This window comes from Phasianus colchicus, chromosome Z (genome assembly GCF_987193195.1).
Source record: "Phasianus colchicus chromosome Z, bPhaCol1.hap1.1, whole genome shotgun sequence".
In the NCBI taxonomy this organism is placed as follows: Eukaryota; Metazoa; Chordata; class Aves; order Galliformes; family Phasianidae; genus Phasianus; species Phasianus colchicus.
Window position 1 is genome coordinate 38,780,434 of NC_143476.1, and position 21,927 is coordinate 38,802,360.

Below are 21,927 nucleotides of genomic sequence, written 5' to 3' on the forward strand. Positions count from 1 at the left end.
GCTGATATGACCTATCTCAGAAAAACAAACTCTAATCTTATCTTTACTACAAACAGCTACATCTTTCACAAGGGGTATGGACTATGTTCTCAAAATATACTGAGAACATTTTAGCAGAGATGAAGCAGTTCTGAAGGTGTTCAATGTATTCTGTGAGATTAGAGGAACAACAGTCTGCATCTGCAGGTTACAGCTTAGACTAACAGAATGCCAGCTTTGCATTAATCCTGCAGAGTGGTGAAATGTAAAGGTGCAGTGCTTGAACATTAAGTGCAATTCATAATACAACAAGCCACATCAATGAACATCAAGTTCAAGAATACAGGAGGCTTGTCTTCCTTCAGCTGTTTTGCACATGCCAGTATCAAGGATCCAGTTTGATACTGAAATGAAGGAGATGAACTAGGACTAAGCTCTACTTTTATCTTACTTGGTAGTATCAGAACACTTCCCAAACATCAGTGAATTGAGGCTTACAATATCATATTCAATGGGAAAACTCACTAAGAGAGTTATCAGTTAATCTGCTGATACACAAGAAACCCACAGAATGCAAACCATCAGCTAACAGGTTGCATATGATAACTCACATTTCTAACCAGCAGGGTATTGGTAGTGGGGGGTGACTGGGATGACCTGTGTTGTGGGAAGCCATGCACAGCCCCTTGCAAGTCACAGCTGCTTTCAAAGGCACACCTCCAAAGGGGCTATGGGCAAACCATGTTGGAGTAGGGACAACCTGAGCAACTGTGTCCCTTGGATAACACTCGCTGGTGTAGTGGAAAACAAGCAGCAACCAGCAGAAATAAAGCATCACAACCCTAGCTTCCTGCATAAACCCTGGCCTCGCCAAAGGGACAGGCCAAGGTTGAACGTAACATGTAGCACAAGCATGATAAGCTGAGCCTCTGAAAAGAGGATAAAAAGCTTTTTACTCAATTTGAAAGCATTTCTCTCCTGAGTGTTTTATTATTATTATTATTTTGGCCTTTTACTTCTCATTATCTCATTAATAACCAAAAGTTTCTGTTAATTGATAATAAATGAAGCAAAATTCCCCAAATCAAGACTATTTTGCTCAAGACATGAGCAAAAAAACAAGAACGTTATTTGACATGGTTGAACTGCCATTTGAACAGTAAGCTGGTACGCTTCTACAGCTGCATTAAAAGCCTCACTAAAAAGCAAGTTTAGATTGTTTTAAGTATCCTCTAACAGCAGTAATCTACACAGGTTGAAGATGGAATGGAAGTAATAGGCATCACACAACTAGACTGCTTGAAAAACGCTCAGAAGTAAAATAAGGTGAACTGTACCACTGGAGAATAAAATCAGTCACTCAGGAAGCAAGTACAAAACAGATGCTACACATTAAACTCAAACCTTAATTTAGTTTCTGATAAACTCCTGCAGAAACATGCCACTAGGGTCTTATGATGCATGCTGCCTCTTCTGCCCGTGAACTGTGGGAAAGGGCAGGTGTGTTCTCAGACTTGCTGTTTTCTCACAAATTAGCCAATTGGCCATGCCTCATTTCCTTCAGGACCACCTGCAGGATCAGTAAGCATGCCAGCTTCCTTTTTTTTTTTTTTTCCACACAAAAAGACTGTTTCCATGAGAGACTCAGGGGTCTGTCAAATTAACACAGCCTTGAAGATGGGAAGAAGATAAGCAACTCTTTTATCTATAGATTCTGTGTTAACAAAAGTTATGAATGGGAGGGAGGAACCCTATTTGACTCATTTGCCTCATTTGATTCATAACTGTTACATCAGCTTACAAATGCTGATAAAATCTATTTTAAACTAAGGGTAAAAGTCCTGCCAGCAGGCTAATATTACTATTTATCTACTGCTTACTTCCCTAGTTATTCTCCCTTTTTGAAGATGTGGTGATAAATCAGTTGCTTTCCTGTTTAGTAAAGCATGTGGCAGTCTGTTTATTTAATCAGCTCTTGGCCCATTTTCTAATTAAGGGAGATAATGTGGGCTCATTTCCTGCCATGGTGAACTTGGCAGGGCACAGGTTGTCCTCAGCTATCGCAATAAAATTATTTGTAATGTCTGCTTTTGTTTGGCAGTTCCTCCCCTTCTCTCTCCCCAGCTGAAGACAAAAATGCAGATATATTTTTTTCTTCATTTCTAGTTACTCCCAAGCTGAGGACAGGGAGATGTAAGAAGCAAGTGGGGTTCTGTCATCTTGCTGATACTGTGCCTTTCATGCAGGTAGAACAGTTTTCTGGAAGCTCCTGCAGCTCAACAAAGTTCAAAGCATCCTGTGCTGAAACTAAGAGTAATTTTGTGAGGGGAGCAAATGCTGGAATGCAAGAGGAAAGCATACACCAATGCAGCACATTCCTAGCCTGCTCTCCTGCTAGACTTGGGCCACCTCCTGAACCACCCTGGCCTCAGGCCTTCATCTGTCTGCTTAGCACAGGAATTTTGCTAATTTCTTTTTGTGGCATCAAATTATTTTTTGTGCTCCTTTATCCCAAAGCAGGCAAGGATCTTGTAGCTGACTAACTGTCTCCTCTCTTCCTACCCCTAAGATATGTCACCTCATCTTGTTTGTAACACAGTTACAGAGATCAACAGCTACAACATACCCAGAATCCCTGATCTGCCAAAGTTCTCTTTTACAGGGCACCTACTTACCTTTACCAGATATTTAGATGGTGTATTAAGTTCTCCATCCACAAAGGAATGACAGAAACATTACAGGTTACTTAAATGTGCCATATACAGCATCTTTCAGTGGGACTTGTGAACTACTGCAAACAAGACCATCCTCTTTATCTTTATTCACTGGCTCTGCTTCAGTTATTATAAGCACATACATATACCACTCTGCAATAGCTTCAGCTCCCAGAGAACCACCACTTCCAGAAATATTTAATACCAGCTATGCTGTACATATCTGTGCAATCCGTCTTTGTGAGGAACAACTAAAAGTCTGTGGATGTGGTCCACAGTATTCCTAGGAAGCACTGCTTTCAGTGGAACACATTGGACTGTGGTGCATCTGAAGTGTCGGCCAATCTCTGCTGCTCTTGTGCCTCTGAGGAAAAAAATATCCCAGCCATTCTGAATAATCTGTACAACACAGTACTTTCTGAATTCTGGCCAACACAGAAATGTTGCCCCAGACCCTTTAAAAATTGGCGCACAGTGAGGAAACCTTTTGAATTGTCTTTCTTATTTGCCTACACTTCTATTTCACTTGCATTTGCAGACAACAGCAGAAGGGTTTCCATTTCTGAAGCCTTACTTTTGAAAACAATAAGTTTCATATGATCTTCCTTCAGTCAAAAGGAAATGTCTGGTTTTGTTACGCTGTTAATTGTGAGTCTCAGTCTCACCTCATTTGTCTCACTTAGATCCAGACCTAACACGCTCAATATTTTCAAAAACACCTACTTAAAAAATTCCTAAAAAATCCCATTTCACCTCTATATACACCACTGTTCTCTTCACATGCATGCAACTGGATGCTACAAGTATCATGCTGTTACCAACTAGTGAAAAAAAGACAGCATAAAATTATATATAAAATATATAGTACAAGAAGGAGGAAAAGAAAATTGAACTTCTACTTTAAAATGAAAGCATTTCCCAGCTTGTATTCTTTCATACAAAAGACACTGTATTTTTACCCTTTGACTACTCTGCATCTCACAAATGCTGCAGTCAAGTTCTTTGCTTTAAATTGCCTTTGTTCAACCATAGGGAAAATCCACTGCAGCAAGTGTGGAAAAGGCTCAGTGAAGGTGATGGAATATTTCCTCGAGCTTTCTCCTAGACCTCACACTTACCAAAGGCTCTAGTTCTTTGCGGTCTATCAGGTTGAGCTCTGTCACAAAGTAATAAAAATGCTTGTAGCAGGTATTGACGTGGGCCTCAGCCCCAATGAGGATGATACGGTCAAAATGATGAATGTAGACGTGAACAAATACCCGAAAAAGCCGGCAAAGTATCTTCTTGCAGATCTGAAGGAAGTTCTTTGGAAAGGGAACACCTGTGAATAGAGAAGGTAGAGTTGTCACAACAGCATGTTGTCATCCTGCCAAAACAGTGACTTTGGAGTAAAGTAGTGGGATATTATTCAGCTTGTTTTTGTGAATGTAATGCATCAAGCTGGTTTGACAGAAGTAGCTGCAATTCTTAGTAAGGTCAGATTTAGCTTACTGTAGCAGCATAGGTAGCCGAATACTTAATCATTTTAATAGGTCGAGACTAATATGTATGGTCCTTGTTCCCTCACTAGTTTAACAGAGAAACAGTTGGTGGTGGAATATTCAGAACTGTGATTTTCACTGCACTGCATACAACCTCAATAACATCAGTGGCTTTGCATCCTGAGGTAGCTGTTTCACTTACCGTAATAGGCAGAGTTTGTTCTAGATGCGATCGACCGTCTTCTGCTCATCTTATTCAACAGTTTAACATTTTCACAAAGTTAAATTTAAAAATGAAGAGAAACTGAAGGACAAATTCCTTTGTTCTCACCTTCCTCAGCCACGTATACCACCCTTCTGCTGTTTAATAGAAAAGCTCATGACAAACAAGAACAACCATTCCAAAATATCCTGGAAGTTAAACTACTATACTCAGAGACTTGAAAGCAGCAGTATGAGGAACATTTGCAAGTAGACTACCAGGCAACCACAGTGTAACATCAATAATGCCTTCAAAAAACCCAGTCATTAAAAGCTCACCTTGCATAGCACCATGTGTCATGGAGCTGTCACAAACACCTAAAGGATTCACCTACTTCTATGACTGCACTCTAGCACAATGACTTCAGTGCCATCCTCGTAACTCTACTTGCTATTTGGCTTTGTTGCATTGTCTTGATTTTTCATTTATCCTTCATGTTTTTTTTCCTGATTTGAACTATATAACTGTAGTTATTGCTTCTTTAAAAAAACCAAAAAACAAACAAAAAAAACCCTCATCACTAACCAGTCCCACAGCCCTTGGAACCTGGCTCATGGTTTCAACAAGAAAAAGCATTCATTATTTGCAGAAAGGAGATGGAGAAATTAAATTAACATTCTCACAAGCTTGAGGGCACTGTACTTTCTGGTCATGAACAGGCATGCCCCAAAATAGAGAATAATTAGTTTCATCTTCCATGGGCTGAAAAACAATTGTTAATGAAGAACATTACTGTAATGAAGAAATATTTTTGTATTAACTAAAACAATCCTCATACATCTAGCTGGCAAAGGTGGACAAATCCTTTACTTCTTTGCAGCTCATTTTCCCACTGAACAGTCACAAGCAGCAGGAGTAAAGGGGGTAGCATAGTTTCTGCTACAGGTGAGAGCTTCCACCTGATAGCCTTATAGGTGTGTAGACACTCAATGTGACATGCAAACAAGACACAGAAATAACCAAAGCAGAACAGCCTGGGGCATATAAACTTGCCACGTACCATTTGTCACTGCAGCACTTTCTCAGCTTTGCAAACCTCTACCTATCTCACTTACTTGGGCTATTAAATGAACGGTGAGACACAGCTGCTACCATAGATCTGCTGCTCTTCATATTCAGAAATGGAACAAGAAGGATGGCAGAAATGCAGTCTCAAAAAAAAAAAAAAAAAAAAAAAAAAAAATCTAATTCAAGAAGAGATTCCAAACACAGTTACAGAATGAATTTAAAGTAATGTCATCAAAATTTGAAAAATCAGAGTGAACTGGTTTTAGATTTATACTCTGAGGTCAGAATTTGGCCTAATGTCTTCTTCCCACTGCAACTGTTACCGTTAGAAATAAATCAAGCACAGAATGCAATCGTTAACAGTGACCCCTGGGAAATGACTAGCTTAGATTTAGATGCTTGACTTGCTGAAGAGTCAACAGTGCTTTACTCAAGCCTTCCCCCTTCAGGCTCTTTTTAACATGCAGTCCAAGTTTAATAATTCCTTTCCTGGAAATCTGAAGCAGGGAAAAAATGCCCAAGTATTTATTTAAACTTTGGATTTCTTCTGCAGCAAAAAAAAAATTTCAATAAAGTTGACAGTCTCATTATCTGCAAGGTGATACTGTAAAGATACAGAATGTAAAACCACCAAGTTAGATTACTAATCTATATCAATAAAACACAAAGAAATACAAAGATGCCAGTGGATTTTTTGAGCTAGCTGCTACTTGCTGAAAAAAAAGTATTTCTTGGTGCAAAACCTGCCTGCAGGTTGGGACTCAGTGCTGCTGGGAAGAATGTAATGGAAGGATTCCCTTGGTTACCCTGGAGTTCCAAACCCCACGGGTCCTGATATGCCCTAGTTAAGTGTCACATACACAAATGCTCTCAAACATCCCAGTCATACTATGCAAGCTCCTTTACTTCAGGGCCGTACATGCAACTGAGAAACAATTCAGTAGGAGAATGAGTATAGCATAGACAGCACCAAATACTGCTAATGACAGCCTTCTCCTGCAGCACAGCAGCACTATCAAGCACCAGAACAGCAGTGGCCAGCCACCACCTCCTCCTTGCTTATACCTGCCTCCCTGTCCTATACTTTTCTGCTTCATCCAACAGTGCTACGTGCCAGCTTCTACACCTCAGTCAAAACAATCCCATGCAGCAGCACAGGTCTGTGAAAGAGCAATTGGAAAGCTGCATGGCAGAAAAGAATCTGAGGGTGTTAATCAACAGCTGGAGTAACCTGAGCCAGTATACCCAGAAAGCCAAGAAGATCTATTGCATCCTGGCCTGCAACAGATGTAATGTGCCCAGCAGGACTAGGGAGGTGATGATCACTATGTTCTCAGACTTGGTGAGACCACAACTCTAATACTGTGTTCAGTTCTGGGACCGTCACTGTAAGAAAGATTTGAGTTGGTGGAACACATTCAGTGACAAGCAAAGAAGCTGATGAAGGGACTAGAAAACAAGAGTTATGAGGGGCAACTGAGGGAACCGGGGTTAGTCGGTTTGGAGAAAAAGAGGCTAAGGGAAACCTCTTCATCTTCTACAACCACCTGAAAGGATGTTGCACTGAGAATGAGTCAGTGGTCAGGCCCACGAAAGTGGTGGAGTCCCCATCTCTGCAGGCACTCAACAGACAAGTGGATTTGGTTTATATGGACATGATTTATCAGTGACCCTGTAGTGTCAGGTGGATGGTTGGGCTTGATGATCTTACAGATCTTTCTAACCTAAATCCTTCAATGATTCTACAATTCTTTTTACTTGCTAGAAAAGGCTACACCTAAGACTCTGTAAAATATCCATAACTCAATTCACTCAATGTGTTTAACAAGTTTTAACACTTTATTTAGTTTTAACACTTTATTTTCCACTGGAAATCTGTGAGACTTTCCTCTTATTTTACAATAAGTCTTATTTTCACAGCTCTCCAGTGAGTTTATTCCATAAGCTATCTTTCTTAATTTGCTACCAGCTGATTTGCTCCTGTACCTGACTGCACTTCTAGATCCAATTCCTTACCACCAAATTGACACTGAACATGGTACTGATGCTGCTAACCTATGATCTTATTTCTTTGAGTATTTCACAAACACAGTAACAGCAGGCAATGTTGAGGCCCACCTCCTATGACACTCACTCTACAAAAGCAGTATTATTACTGCTATCCGCTAAAAACACTTGTGCAGTGACCACCAGCAAGTCAATGGTCTGCTGGTTCAAAACCCAGCTACATCTTCTACGATATCAGATGCAGGTGTACTTTGGACCTTCTGTATTTGTGTGGTTTGAAGACTTGCTTTACTCAAGGAAAGACAGTAATCCCTCTGGCAATTGTGCACAGAAATAGCACTGCACATTTCAAAATCTTCTAACAGGCCACAGTCACGTGTCATTCTTTTTTAAAAATACATATGGGAAAAGAAGACTCTTCTTCACTGCCAAAAAGACTGATAATATATTACTGCAAACACTGCTTAAAAATATGCCAACCTGGAAAAGTAAGATTTTTTTCAGTTTTATGAATGAGAAAGCAGTGTTCTTAAAAACTAATGACCTGTAGAAGGCATCTGAACCAAATTCTTCTCTTCTTGTTCCCTAAATGTTCTCCTCTTCCTGTCCCCAGTACAAAAATTTGTGAAAGACACCCTCAGCAATTGCTGGAAACTTCACTGCAAAACACCTATCCTGATCCAAGCTCAGCATATTACTCAAGGAAACGTCTGCCTCAAGTGCCAATGAAAACAATGTTGGTTTTGCAGAACTTTGTTCCTCACCAAAATAAGCTGACAACTGCAAAAAGTCAGTGATAAACTAGACTACCATGCACCTACATCCTCCTGATCCTGCACCTCTTTCTGCTCTCACATGAGAGAAAATAGAACAAAGGGAATACTAAAGATTAAGTAGTGTCATTTATTTTTTAAGTGGTACTGCCACTAACGAAAGGCACTTATGTTCGAGGGGAAAACAGCAAAGATCTTGATGGGTTTGATGGGTTACAGTACTTGAACATCCTACAGCACTCTCTGCTGCTGTACAAGAACAAATGGATGAAGACACTAAATTCTGCCATTTACTAATAACTTCATGAGAAGACACTTCTTAGAAACATGCAAACATGTAGGTATACAACACTTGAACAGGTGGAGGACACCTGAATTGATTATCCCTCAAATCAGAGGACAGAAGGACCTGAATCCTTGGGCTGCATAAGCCAGGTCCCTTGCAAATCGATAGTGGTTTGTTCCTGCCAATAACCTGACCTCTTCTGAACCTGACCTGCCACTTTATACTTTTAATTCTGCTGCAGCAGAGGAGCAGAAAACTGTAGCACTGGAGAGCAGAATGTCCTTCTGCTGCCTGTACCAAGCAAGGCCAGTCTTGGCAATAAACCCATTAGGATAGATCTCTAGGTCTACAACACCATAAGGAAAGAGAGGCTGCAAAAGTAGCAGTCATGCTTATGTGACTCTGTAACTCATCAATTGGAAATCTATTTGAATAGTAAATAGCACTCTCAGCCTCAGCAGTGCAATGTTACAAGTTAGCAATAGGCAGCCACTTCTGGGGTAGAAAATGCAGAAAATGTAGACTCACTTGGCATTGTAACAGGTGACAGCTTAGGGTGGGAACAGAGTTTGATAATCTGCTGAGTCAACGCAAGAAAGAAGAATGTACTAACACAAGAGTCTGACTAAGGCACAAGGGAAAACCCTGCCTCCTCAGCTGGCACACACTTGCAAACAGCTTCGTCTCTTGAGCACTTACTGTGGCCTGACAATTTCTGGGTAATGACTCAGCATCCTATGTTGAGTACAGCACTGCCACTATGGTTTTTATTTTCATTATTTACTTCTGCAATTTTCAGCAAGTAAACATCCTCCTCCCCCATTTATTTTATAAGAACACTGGAAAAAACATGCTGTTCTAAGGGCCCCTGTTAGGCTCACTGCTGCAGCAACAAGCAGCAACATGAAACATTATTAGAAGTAAGCAGCCTGGTCTTGGGAGCTACATCGAGAACCAGACAGAACAGCCCCCTGTCTCAAGGACGTGTTATGTTCTGGCCTTAATTGAAAAACAAAACCCCCAGTACAACATTAACAAGAAATTCAAAGACCTGAAAGGTTGGCATAGTTTATATCACTAAAGTAATGTTTGTTCTCCAGATAGCTGCTGTGCTCAATCCCTTTTAGGGGGCCACTAAGAGAAACACTCAGTACTAACAGCTCTCCCAGTACATGCCATGTTCTGACCCTCTGACATGTGCACTGACTTAGGAATCCATTACGCACACAACGGTATCTTTAGTGTATACAGACAGCTGTTTGGAAAGATTTAGAAGTTTTAGATAAGTTATTTTTCCCCTCCAGAAAAATGCAGCTCTCCCATGAGACGGGGAAAGACAAGTAACCAGGAGCATGCAATGAAAGCTTCACGAAGTCAGAGTTCTGTTCCAGAAGCCCAGGTGAAAGCAGGAATAGAGCCCAGGACCCTGAACTGCTGGAGTTAACCTTGCCTTGCAGTAGTGCTGCCTCCAGCCAAGCCTGACATCTGGGAGAGAAATATGGACGCTGATAAGCAAGAGTCATTCAGGACTTCCAGAGTTGCTTTCAATTAAATCGTGCCTTTATATCACTGAATCTGGGGATAACACAACAGGTGCTTTACAGCTGTTAAAGGAGTTGTAAACTTGAATGGATCCATCAGTGTGAAAAAAAAAGGAGTCTACTCCCTCCCAGCACACTGAAGCTTTCTTAAATATTGGGGTGCTAAGCCACAGCTGCTCTTCAGAAATCCGCAGCTGCAGTTCAAGGAACTTTGTCCCAGCTGCCACTGATCCCTTTCCCCGCTCAGTCAGGGGCACAAGGGTGAATTTGAGTATTTTGATTGCATATGTTCTGATAAAACTTTACTCCTAAAGCACAAGCAAATGACTCTTGGATTTACAAGATACTCAAAACCTACAATTGCCCATACAAAGAACCCCAAATGATGTAAATGGACTCTTCCAATAGTTGTAAATAGTTAAGAGCTCTCTCTTCAAATGCCTAAGGGTGCATCTGGTACCTGGAAATCAAGAGATTTACCACTCTTGACCCTGAAAATGGATCTGGAAAGTCAGCGGAGAATCCTTCTTCTTATAAAGCATAACAAAGCTAAGCAGCATAATATTATTGTAACGCCTCAAGCAAAGGATAGTTACAACACCCATTTCAAAAGTTGCATTGACTTGAGCTTAACAAAATATTTTTGCAAAATGAATGCAGTAGTCAAAGTTTTTAATGAAAATATATCCATTAAAATCAAATGCTCTGCCGGACAAGAGCTCTTCTAACATAACAAATAAAAGGAATATTTTAAAACACACCTGGCCAAAAGTACGTCCATTTGCTGTATTACCAAATTCAACTGTGAAAGGGAAGCACTCTTAATTTACCAGAGTAAAAATTCCTCTTTAAAAGACTTTTCACAAGGTTAATGCACTCCCCTTCTTTCCCTCACTCATCCTCCTTCATCGAGTTGTTACTCAACGCTTCTTGGAATAACAGAGATTTTTGAAAGCCTTGAATTCAACCTCTAGCAGAAACACCTCAGACTCAGTTATGGGCAATATCAGAACAGGAATCATCAATAGAAATTTTATTTATTATGGAAAGAGTACTTCTACGCTGGAACAGTTTCAGCCGCATGAACTCTTCCTGGGGTCTTGTAAACTGCCAATAAATATTTTCTGCTCTTCCATTTAATGCCGACTGAGTATCACAGAACTGAATGAAAAATGAAGCAAATATTGTTTTTCCTTCATTTCTTTTCCTTGAAGCTATTTATACCATGTAAAAGAAAACAGTCAGTAGATCTTTATTTTCATATCTGACAATCTTGAAAAAGAGCAAAACTAAAACCAGAAGGTATAATTAAGTATTTGCTTTCCATACAAATTAATAAAATTCTTTCTTGTGTATGCGCAAACAGTATTTATCTCCATTCCACTTCCCAGACACACAATAGATACTACTCACACTTTTGCCTTTCCTTTCATCTCACACCTAAAACTGTAAAGCTCTTCAGATCCCTGCAGTGCTTTTATTAAGCAGGGACAATTTAACTGAAAACAGTACTTATAGGGTTTTTTGTTCTTTCTAGCATAATTTTAGAAACCTACACTAAGACTTATCATAGAATGGTTTGGGTTGGAAAGAACCTTTAAGATCACTTAGTTCCAACCCCTTGCTATAGGCAGGGACACCTCCCTCTTAGACCAGGTTGCTCAGAGCCCCATCCAGTCTGGCTTTGAGTGCTACCAGGGAGGGGGCATCCACAGCCTCTCTGGGCAACCTGTTCCGGTGTCTCACCTCCCTCACAATAAAGAATTTCTCCTTTATATCCAGTCTAAATCGACCTTCTTCCAGTTTAAAGCCATTTCCTCTCAACCTGTCACTACTTGCACTTATAAAAAAGTCCCTCCCCAGCTTTCTTGCAGGTACTGGAAGGCCCCTGTAAGGTCCCCCTGGAGTTTCCTCTTCTCCCTCTGGAGCCCCAGCTCTCTCAGCTTGTCCTCATAAAGGAGGTGCTTCAACCCTCTGATCATCTTCGTGGCCCTTCCCTGGACTCACTCCAACAGCTCCATGTCCTTCTTGTGCTGAGGCTCCAGAACTGGACACAGTACTCCAGATGAGGCCTCATGAGAGCAGAGCAGAGGGACAGAATCACCTCCCTGGACCTGCTGGTCACTCTTCTCTTGATGCAACTCAGGATATAGTTGGTCTTCTGGACTGCATGCATACACTACTGGTTCATATTGAGTCTTTCATCAACTGAACACTTTTCCTAAGAGCTGCTCTCAAGCCATTCTCCGCATTCTACTTACACTAGCAAGAGTGATTGCTGCAGTTCAGTGGCAGAGCACAACACATTTTTCAGTTTATTGCTAAGAGACTGATTTATCTGTATGTTTAACATTAATCATCTTAGGACTAAACATTCATTCATCCTTATGTTTCACGTCTTAATGTCTACATGTTTTTATCTACATGTTTAATTAAGTTTACATGATCTCTGCCACTGTTCATGAGGTGTTTAACATCAATCACCTGTTAGGATTATGGAGATTTATATGGTCCTGCTGCAACTAACACAGTTGGAAAGCAGACCACGATTTTGAATTGATAAAACTTGTGTGTAAATTCTGACAAGTGCTGGCAGTCTTATGTATCTGGACGCCTAAAATTTTCTGTCTTTAAAGAAAGCATATAAGAAAGTATGGTGTTGGCTCAGCAATTATCCTAAAATATCTTCAAGCAGTAGGCAGTGTTGCAGGTTCTCTCTGCAACCTCTGTAGAGTTTACAGGCTTTGAGCCTGTGTTTTCAGGATCTGAGTACCAGTGAACTGAGCAAGATGAAGATCATCTGCACCTGACGATGCTGATGAAGAGACACTAGCACTTAGAGGAATGTCTGCAAGTTGTACCAGAAGAGGTTTAGGTTAGACTTAAGGAAGAACTTTCTCTCTCAGAGAGTGGTCAGGAACTGGAATGGCCTGCCAAGGGAGGTGGTGGAGTCGCCATCCCTGGCAGTGTTCAAGAGGCGTCTGGACAAGGAGCTGTGAGATATGGTTTAGTAGCTTGTGGTAGCAGTGGTAGTGTGAAGACAGTTGGACTAGATGATCTTATAGGTCATTTTCAACCTTGTGATTCTATTCTATTCTATTCTATTCTATTCTATTCTATTCTATTCTATTCTATTCTATTCTATTCTATTCTATTCTATTCTATTCTATTCTATTCTATGTCTGCTGTGTATTTTTGAAAAAAGGATGATCAAGAACTAGGCAGAGAGCTTCAAACCACTGCAGATTCACTTTGCTGACATGCACTTAACTATTAGAGTAGGTCAGGGCTCTGGCAAGCTGGAGCAGACTTTCAAAATGGTTTCATTTTCGCAATCTGAAGAGTATCCGAAGGTTCTAGGCTTAAGCCAGCTTTTCCACAGAAGAAAAAGCATGAATAAATCATGAAGAACACAGATTTGTTATTTTCCTCCTGCATAGTCACAAGACCAGTGTTTGTATTTCTGGTTTCTCAACTTCAGAAGGCAGTATCCATAACAGACACCTAAAGTCTCCTCATAACCCAGTGAGGATTTCTAGTTCAATGTGCCTTAAAAAACAGAAGATTTTCATGTTGGTGAGTGGGACATGCCAGCAACTGATCCTTTGATGATGATCCAGGATGCAATTTGTTACAAGAGTATTTTACAACTGGAGAATACCTGTTACACATGACAGATACTGATTAGTCCTTGAGATCACAGTCTTGAGGAATTATGCCTTCTTTTTTTTCCCTGTCTCAGAGATAAACACAGGGCAGCACCATCTTCGCATGGCCATGGAAGCAGTTAAAAACAATGTCCATGAACACCCATAGATCCAGAGCAAAGAGTTCATTGCTAGTAACTGCAACAGGATAAAACCGATGGTCGGCAAGGACCAAATACTTGACTTGCTCAACTTGGATTGCATAATTTCTAATCAAGACTGGAACAAAACACTTAGCAGAAGACTTAGCACAGTTTGCTCAGTTGGTGCACTGCAAGAGACTTCTGCATGAGAGGTGGAAGGACATGATGAGATCTAGTGATACGTTACGTATCTAAAGGACAGTGCCTTAATATGCAGGTACACACAAGCTTGCTGAACATTCAGAAGATTTCTATGAATACTTACTATACAACAATACATTTAGACAACAAGTTCCGTAGGGAGACCTGAGACCTATTGGGTTCATCTATTGCATTTAAGGCTTAATATCTGACTCTAAAGAAAAATTACTGAAGAGGTCTCTGGTCCACTATCCAGATTAAGCATGAGTTTGTGCTGGGAAATACAATGACATTTGAAGAAAAATGAAGAAAAATAATTGGAGACTGTGTTCAAAAAAACATTACACTGAGTGTAGAAACCAAGACAAAATAGAATTGGCATGTAAGAAAGAGGTGACTTGATTTGGCCATAACAGAATGATACCTTGGTGTAGTGTTTATCAATATTTAGGACACTGAAATTCTCTCATTAATTGCTGCATCGTCATACTTTCTACTTACAGGACAATTGGGAATCCACTCATTTCCAGAAACACTGCATTTCGTATTAGTGAAAAATGAGTTAATACAGGGAAAAAAGAAGAAAAAGCAATATGTATATTTATGTATGTATTATACATACTAATTGATGTTAAAAATTCAAAATTTCTATTCCAGGAAACTGAGCTACATTTCCTTGGAACCCATGCATACAACTGTCCAAGAATTGCTGTACAGATGATTTTATATATGTACATACACACTAAATCTTTGAATATGTCTCCCAAAATTAACTGCAAGTTTGAGTCTTCTTGATTCTGAGAGAAGCTTGAAACACAAACGCTAAAGACAGAATCAAGAATACTACACAGATTTGTTTAAAAACCTCTCTGTTACTAAGACAGAATACTACACAGATTTGTTTAAAAACCTCTCTGTTACTAAGACAGAAAGCTCAATCAAAAAGTATCTTTTAATTTGTGAGTTCTCCTACATGACACTGGTTCCCACTCATTTAAAATTTGCAATGGATCAACCTAAACAAAATACTTTGCTATGGTTTCAGGTATTGCTCCTTGAGACCCTGTGTAAGTCACAATAAGTCCCAAAAAAACTGTTGCCACTGCTCCCCAGGCTATCACTTAACAACCATGCAACAGGAAGAATGTGTTATACGTAAATAAGAGAAATCTCTCCCTGTGTACAGATCATGAAGCAGCAGGTATATTTTGTCACACTTTCACTTCCTTCCTAGCAGGAAATTTAGTGTTAGAATAAAAGCTGCATCAGTCCCTGAATCTGAGATGTTTGTGGCACCTTGCCAATTCAAAAAATCTGTTTATAGCACAGATGTTTTTGCTATGGACTACTAAGTATAAGAAGCAGCTGTAGTATCTCTGTTGAACTTTCTCGTGCAAAAAGGCAAGTATGCAGCAGCTCTAAAAGTATTTAAGAAAGAAATCCAAGTGCAAAACATGTAGCCTCAGTGGTTAGCACATAAATCAACTTCTTGCATCTGCTTACCTTTTAATTATTGTTTCCAGTTAGATTTAAACTGTAACAACTGAGATCTCTCAATTAAAAGTTTCTCTTTAATTTTCCGACAGTCCTTTGTGTGACAGGGATGAGTGATCTCTGTCATTCTGATTTGCAATCATTTTAGAAACCCATAATCTGAGGAAAAGGAGGAGATAATACAACCTCCAAAAGTAAATTCCTTAAACTGTTCTTTGAGCACCTGATTTCAATAAAGCATCACACTCCTGTTGTCAGAAAGCTCTGGGCACTAGTAAAATAAAAACTGCATAACAGCACAAAGACAGTTGATGGTAAGATTGCGTAGGGTTACCATGGCCTATTTTATGTCTTTGGTTTATGATGCTATCTGAAGAAGGGTGGATATAAGCTCAGCCTAATATTAAGCACAGAAAGTAGGACTTTGTGGAATCACAGTGATGTCCCACATTTTTGCTCTTTGTCCTTTGCTTCACTTCATTTATTGTCCTATCGAAATAACTCCAAAATATTTCTCCCTGCAGGTGGCAGATTGCAAAGCTCTCCCGAGTTCTGCCAATCTCTAAGGTCTGGCCTTTCTCCCACTCTTGCAGTTTTCTGTAAAAGTGAACTTTGTAAATTGTCTGTCAGTTGAGATTTAGTTTTGATACCTTACACATTTCTTCAGTAGCTAGACATTCGTTAGCTTGTGCATTATTTTAAACCTCAAGTTTCATTAAGCATTTTTATTTATCTAAAACTGATATCCTGTGATGAGAAAGCTGTGAACATCTCAGTATGACAAAGGACAGAATAAAACTAATCAACAGTTAATTCTCCCAAGCACTTTTGGGTCTAGTTGGCATACTTTGAACGTGATAATTAGCAAAACTGCAAATGATACCATGAATTGATCCTTATCTGTCTAGCTCCTGCAGTTAGATAGAAATCAGTACTGCATATTGAAATTACCACAAGATTTAACTTCTTCTACAGCCCACTAGAAATAAAAGGTTTCTGATTTGTGTGTGATCCATGTGAATAAATGCATCTTGCTCAGAAGTAGGAAGAAAAAAATAAGGTTGCTTCATCCCAGTATTTGAAAAATACTGTAGTTTCCTACAAAAACGCAAGCCCAGAAAGAAACAGAAGGATTATTCTGTGTTAAAACTTTCTGCACAAAGCTTTTGCGATGACTCTTTGGAGCTCCCTTGGGATACTGCATAAAATACCAGAGAACAGCTCTTCCTCCAGCAATGACAAAATTAGTATGCCCAGAAACCCAGAATGATTATGACCAAAATTCCCCATGGCTCCTGGGATGTGTCCGAGCACTGAAATTGAACAACCAACCCTGACCCCAACAAATAAACAAAGTTCTTACCTACTACTTCCTTGAAAATCAAAAATTTTTAATAGTAGTGCAAACAATGCTGATAAGACAACAACAAAAAAGCTGTTGTACTCAGTGCCTAAAGTACCACTATGTTAATAACTTAAAAGATCTATTACACTGCTAAAGGTAGCAGAGGTTTTCAGCTCATCATCCACCTCTATGTCTGTCTTCCTGAAACTCAGAAGTCAGACATATCCACTCCCACACGGGAGTAGTGGCCAGCTGCTGCTCTCCATGCCTGCACTGCACCCCTCTGCTCAACAAGCTCCTGTCATATGGACATGCACCTAAGCCAGCTCCTCTATTCCCAGATCAGAGGTATTTCCATATCTTTCCTCATCCTTGTTGATCTCTGAGATTTCCTAAAACGACCTATCTGTGATGAAGAGACAACTATGAAATGTAGTTACTTATACAATAGTAGAAATACATATTTTGTTTGGCTGATGCTGCACTGCTTTTCTTAATCTAGATGGTAAGAATCACTTCACTGGATGGACACAATCACTTTACGCAGAAACTTGACTTTTTTTCCTGAATGCATCACTTCATACTTCACCTACACCAACATACATCTGCTTTTTTATTGCAGTTACTGACCCCTGGGATCTGCAGTTCTTCCAAGTCAGCCCCTGTTCTGCTACCTTGAATACCTTTCTATCATCAACAAACATTCTCTGTCACCTCACTGCTCACACTCTTCTTGCCTCTCACTTATGAGCACACTAAAGAATTCACATCCCAACATGTAAGGCTACAGAACTTCACTGCTGACTGTACTAAGTTCCACAGTGCAAGATTTCAACCACCTACCCCTCCTCTTTAATTCCTTTTCTAGCCAACAATTTATGCATTTAACATTTGCAGTTTAGCATTGCAAAAGTGGCTTTTAGTACACAAACATCATAGTTGTATCATGAGCAAGAAGGCTTTTTTGTTTCCATCAGGATTCATTAAAAAATAAAAATAAAAATGAAGAAAGATAGGGAAAATCCCTTGTATGCAACGTTCTTCAGTCCCATTGGAACTTGAGTTGCAAAACCAGAAAAATCCTCTACATATCATGAGGTAACATGAGACTGCTCAATTAAGAAAGCACTGAAAATAAGTCAGAAAATCAACTCACTCTGAAACAGAAGACTAAAGTATACAGTAAAATAACTCCATGGTGATGCATCAGCTGAAAACAGACTATTTTTTTTTTGAAACCTTTTCTGTCGACCACACTTATACTTAGGTTATCACAACCAGTTATCCAGAGCATTGTGACAAACAGTCAAACAGCTAGGGAAGAGGACTCAGATGAAAAAATACAGAAAGTCAGGAGACGAAGCACAAAAGGCAAAGCTGCTGAATACAGAGGAGGATTTTACTATGAAAAATAATATTTGAGTTGACTGATTTCAGGGAGGAAAAAAAGAGCCAGGAAGACAGGGTCACACTTAATTCCTGAAGTAAAGCAGCAACGGGCTAGTTTGTTATACCTTTCCTTGCAATAATACTTTTTTAAAGGAATGGTTTGAGTCTTTTGGAAAGAAAAATACCACATTCAAGTACCAATTTCAGTTGCCACTGAAGCTGGAGGGTCTAGTTTTTTGCTCCCTACTTAATTAGCTGCACATCCCCCCTCCCCCCTTCCAGCAATCCCCTTCATGTTGCTGACAGCCAGTTAGCCATGTCAGCTTAACTAACACTTTCCTTTATTTCATCTCTGTGTACAGGCGCATGCCATCATCAAGAACTAACCTGGTACCTTAAGTGTATAAGGATTTTCTAAACAGCTCCTCCCACCCCATAGCTCAAAGAAATCTTTCACAGCCTTCCAGCTCTTCTTCACTCTTTCAGTCAGGAAGATAATGCCTTAGAGTAACCATTCCTTCCAGGCACATTTAGGCACAGCTGGACTGGCTGGCCCTGACTATAATGCATTATTACCGTAAGCTGTTCTGGGCCCTGCAATGTGATTCTCCTTTCTAATTTTGACCTTCCTTATTTTTCCCCCCACTAGAAGCATGGACTCAGATTCATAGACTGCCCATTGCCCTGTACCATGTGCTGCCTTCTGTGCACTCCAAGCATCCAGAAGGCAAGGAGTCTTCAAAGGATCTCTGAAATCTGGCATTTATGTACTTATGTCCTCAAATTATTAGTAATTTCTGATAGTTTTGGCAGAGGTAAAAACTGCACTGGGATTTTAAAAGCCTCTCTATGCTCTTATTTTTTTTTCCCCCTTGGAGACCATAAAAAACTAGAAGTTAGTGCAAAGAGTTTTGTGCTTCCGCATTACTTCAAATATTTTTTAAGTAGGAAGACAGCTCAAAATCTGATTGTGAACAGCAAATTATGTCCATAAATACGTGCAATATAAACTGGATCCTTTGTGGCTGTCTGTCTCTCATGATAACCATGTGAGCTACAAGGCAATGTGTGCAGCTCGAATGTGGTATGCAGATGGAAGGTTTAATAGGTATCTTTAAGAACCATTAGATGATTTTACAGCTGTTGCTTGTCCCTGGCCAACAAGGGGAAGTAGGCCATTAAAGATGTTATGCTAAAAAAGAAACCATCTGCCAAAGCCAGCACAGGCTGGTTGGGTGAATGAACAGCTGGAGTCTACAGCTCAGAGGACTTGCACTGCTTCTTTCTGACTGTCTCAGCCACGAGGAATTAACAATAGAAGGTTTAAAAAGAAAGGACTGCCCATTTTGCTCAGCAGTGTGTACTGGAAGTTCACGTGGAAGACGGACTTACTGTTTTGGGTTCATATTCTGACAAACAAGTTGTCAGTCAAAATGTCAGTCCAAGGGGAACTGGACTGGTGGTAGAAGTGCATAGCTTTTAACTTGTGTCTGGGTGGCTTAGATCTAGACCACATGAAAGTACGTGTTACAAAAGAAAATGCCAGGGACACACAGCAGCCAGAGACAAAATATAAACATGAGAACAATATTACTCCCTGCTGTTTTCTTCAAGGAGAAAATATTATGAAAATGAAAATACGTTCTTAAATGAATTTTCATTACACTCAATGACATTGAAAAAAAAAAAAAGCAAATTCATCTGTATAAGCTTGATCTTCAATATGAAATACTTCTTGTATTCATGTAACACTACTGTGAAGGCAATTTCCATTTTTAAGTCATCGTGACTTGACTTGTGATTTGATTCACGGTCTGTGTTTCCATTCTGCCTTTTTCTGTTTACCTACAGAACATAGGTCTATTATCCAAGAAATATGACAAGTCAAAGAGCATGTAACTAGCTGCTTTATGGGAGGTTTTCTGCTTGTCAGCATCGACTGCTACACCTTCTGTTATCACTCACAAGAGCCATCTACCTTTGTCTCCCAGCGCAGCTTCCAGCACTGCTATCAGCTACAGTTTTGGATGGGGTTTGAAAGACAGGGATTGCCATCCACCATTTACAGCAAGGCACATTTCAGCAGCACATCTCTTTCAGGTTAGCTTCTATCTGTGGTTACATCAAAATGTTGACAAAATTCCAATTGAAAGATAGTTCTAATCACATCAAGGAATTGTAAGACTTGCTCTAAGTGACTACATTGAATCTCTCTGTTATCCGCTGGAAGGAAAGTCCAGCTAGAGCTCAAGCAACCTGAGAGTTTTAGAGCCAACAAAGAGAAATGCTCACCTAGACACAGTACTTCCAAAGAAGGAAGAGCTGATGGAGAACATAAAAGTCACATTGCAGCCTTGGCTGCAATAACCTCAAGAATCCGAAGAGGAAACAGCATGTGAAAAAGCCAAAGCTTTCTGAGAGCTGAAATAGAGTTGATATTAGCAAGGCCTGTGAAGAGCAACAAGAGTGAATTCTGCACATCCATCAGCAGCACAGTTATGAAAACAAAGGCCTGTTTGTGAAGAGGGTAGGGAAACTGGTGAGAAAGGACAGAGAAAAGAGCAAGACACTCAGTGATTTCTTTGCCTCTGTCTTTACCACTGAAACTGTCCTTCAGGATAGCGTGCCACTGAGAGCAGAGAGAAAACCTAGAACAAGGAACACTTACACTGGTGGAGGAGGACCTGATCAAGGAGCACTTAAATAAGCTGGGCATATGTAACTCTATGGGGTCTAATGGGTTACACCTGTATGTGCTGAAGGAGATAGTTGATGGTGTCATGAGGCCACTCTTGACTGCTTTTCAAAGACGTGCGACTCACAGCAGACCTTGATGACTAGCTATACGTTCTGTTTTCAGAAATGGCAATAAAGAAGATGCGGGGAACTAGGCTAGGCAAACTTCCTCATTCCCTGAGACAGTGATCTACAAAATCCTCATAGCAAGCATTTGCAAACACATAAAGGACAAGAAGCTGACTGGGAGTAGTCAGCAATGTACGCAAGGGGAAGTCACGCTTATCCAAGCTGATAGTCTTTACAGTAAGGTGACTAGCTTGGTGGATAAGGCAGGAGCAGTAAACATAGTTTACCTTGACTTTAGTGAAGTCTTTGACACAGTATCCCATAATGTCGTCCCAGACAAGCTAGTGAAATATGCACTAGATATACAAAGAGTGAGGTGGATGAAAATTGACTAAATGGCTGAGCCCAAGAAAACTCTTCTCGATATGGGGGTGGTCAAACACTGCAACAGGTTACTTAGAGGCTGTGGAGTCTCCACCTCCAGAGATGTTCAAAATCCAAATGACATGGTCCTGGACAACCTGTTCTGTATGATCACTCTTGACCCAGAAGGTTGGATCAGATCATCTCAAAGGTCCCTTTCAGTCTAAATTAACCTATGATTCGGTTGTACTGTCAAAAATGCTCAGCAAAGCCTGTGTACCTGAGGAAAAGCAGAATATGACTCCTTACACTAGATAGTTTGTTCTTATTGCTGCAAGAAAATTGAAAATAAGCAATTTACTGATTTACTATCAATTATACCTGTTTAGTAACTTGGAATAGGTAACAGTTTATCACAGTACACAACACTTTTTAAGACTGAAAAGGAGTTTAAAAACGGAAAATTCCAAACTCCGAGGTACTAGCAAA

The 21,927-nt window shown here is 40.0% G+C and overlaps 1 protein-coding gene across 11 annotated transcripts in view; it reads right to left on the minus strand.

The window, feature by feature from the left end:
* Nucleotides 1-21,927, minus strand: part of MOB3B (MOB kinase activator 3B) — an 89,475-nt gene that overhangs the window by 17,615 nt on the left and 49,933 nt on the right. For all 11 annotated transcript variants that reach the window (XM_090130651.1, XM_031602365.2, XM_090130653.1 and 8 more), the window contains one exon: nt 3,812-4,014. In XM_090130651.1, coding sequence (XP_089986777.1) covers nt 3,812-4,014 — 203 coding nt within the window. The remainder of the gene's footprint in view (nt 1-3,811; nt 4,015-21,927) is intronic.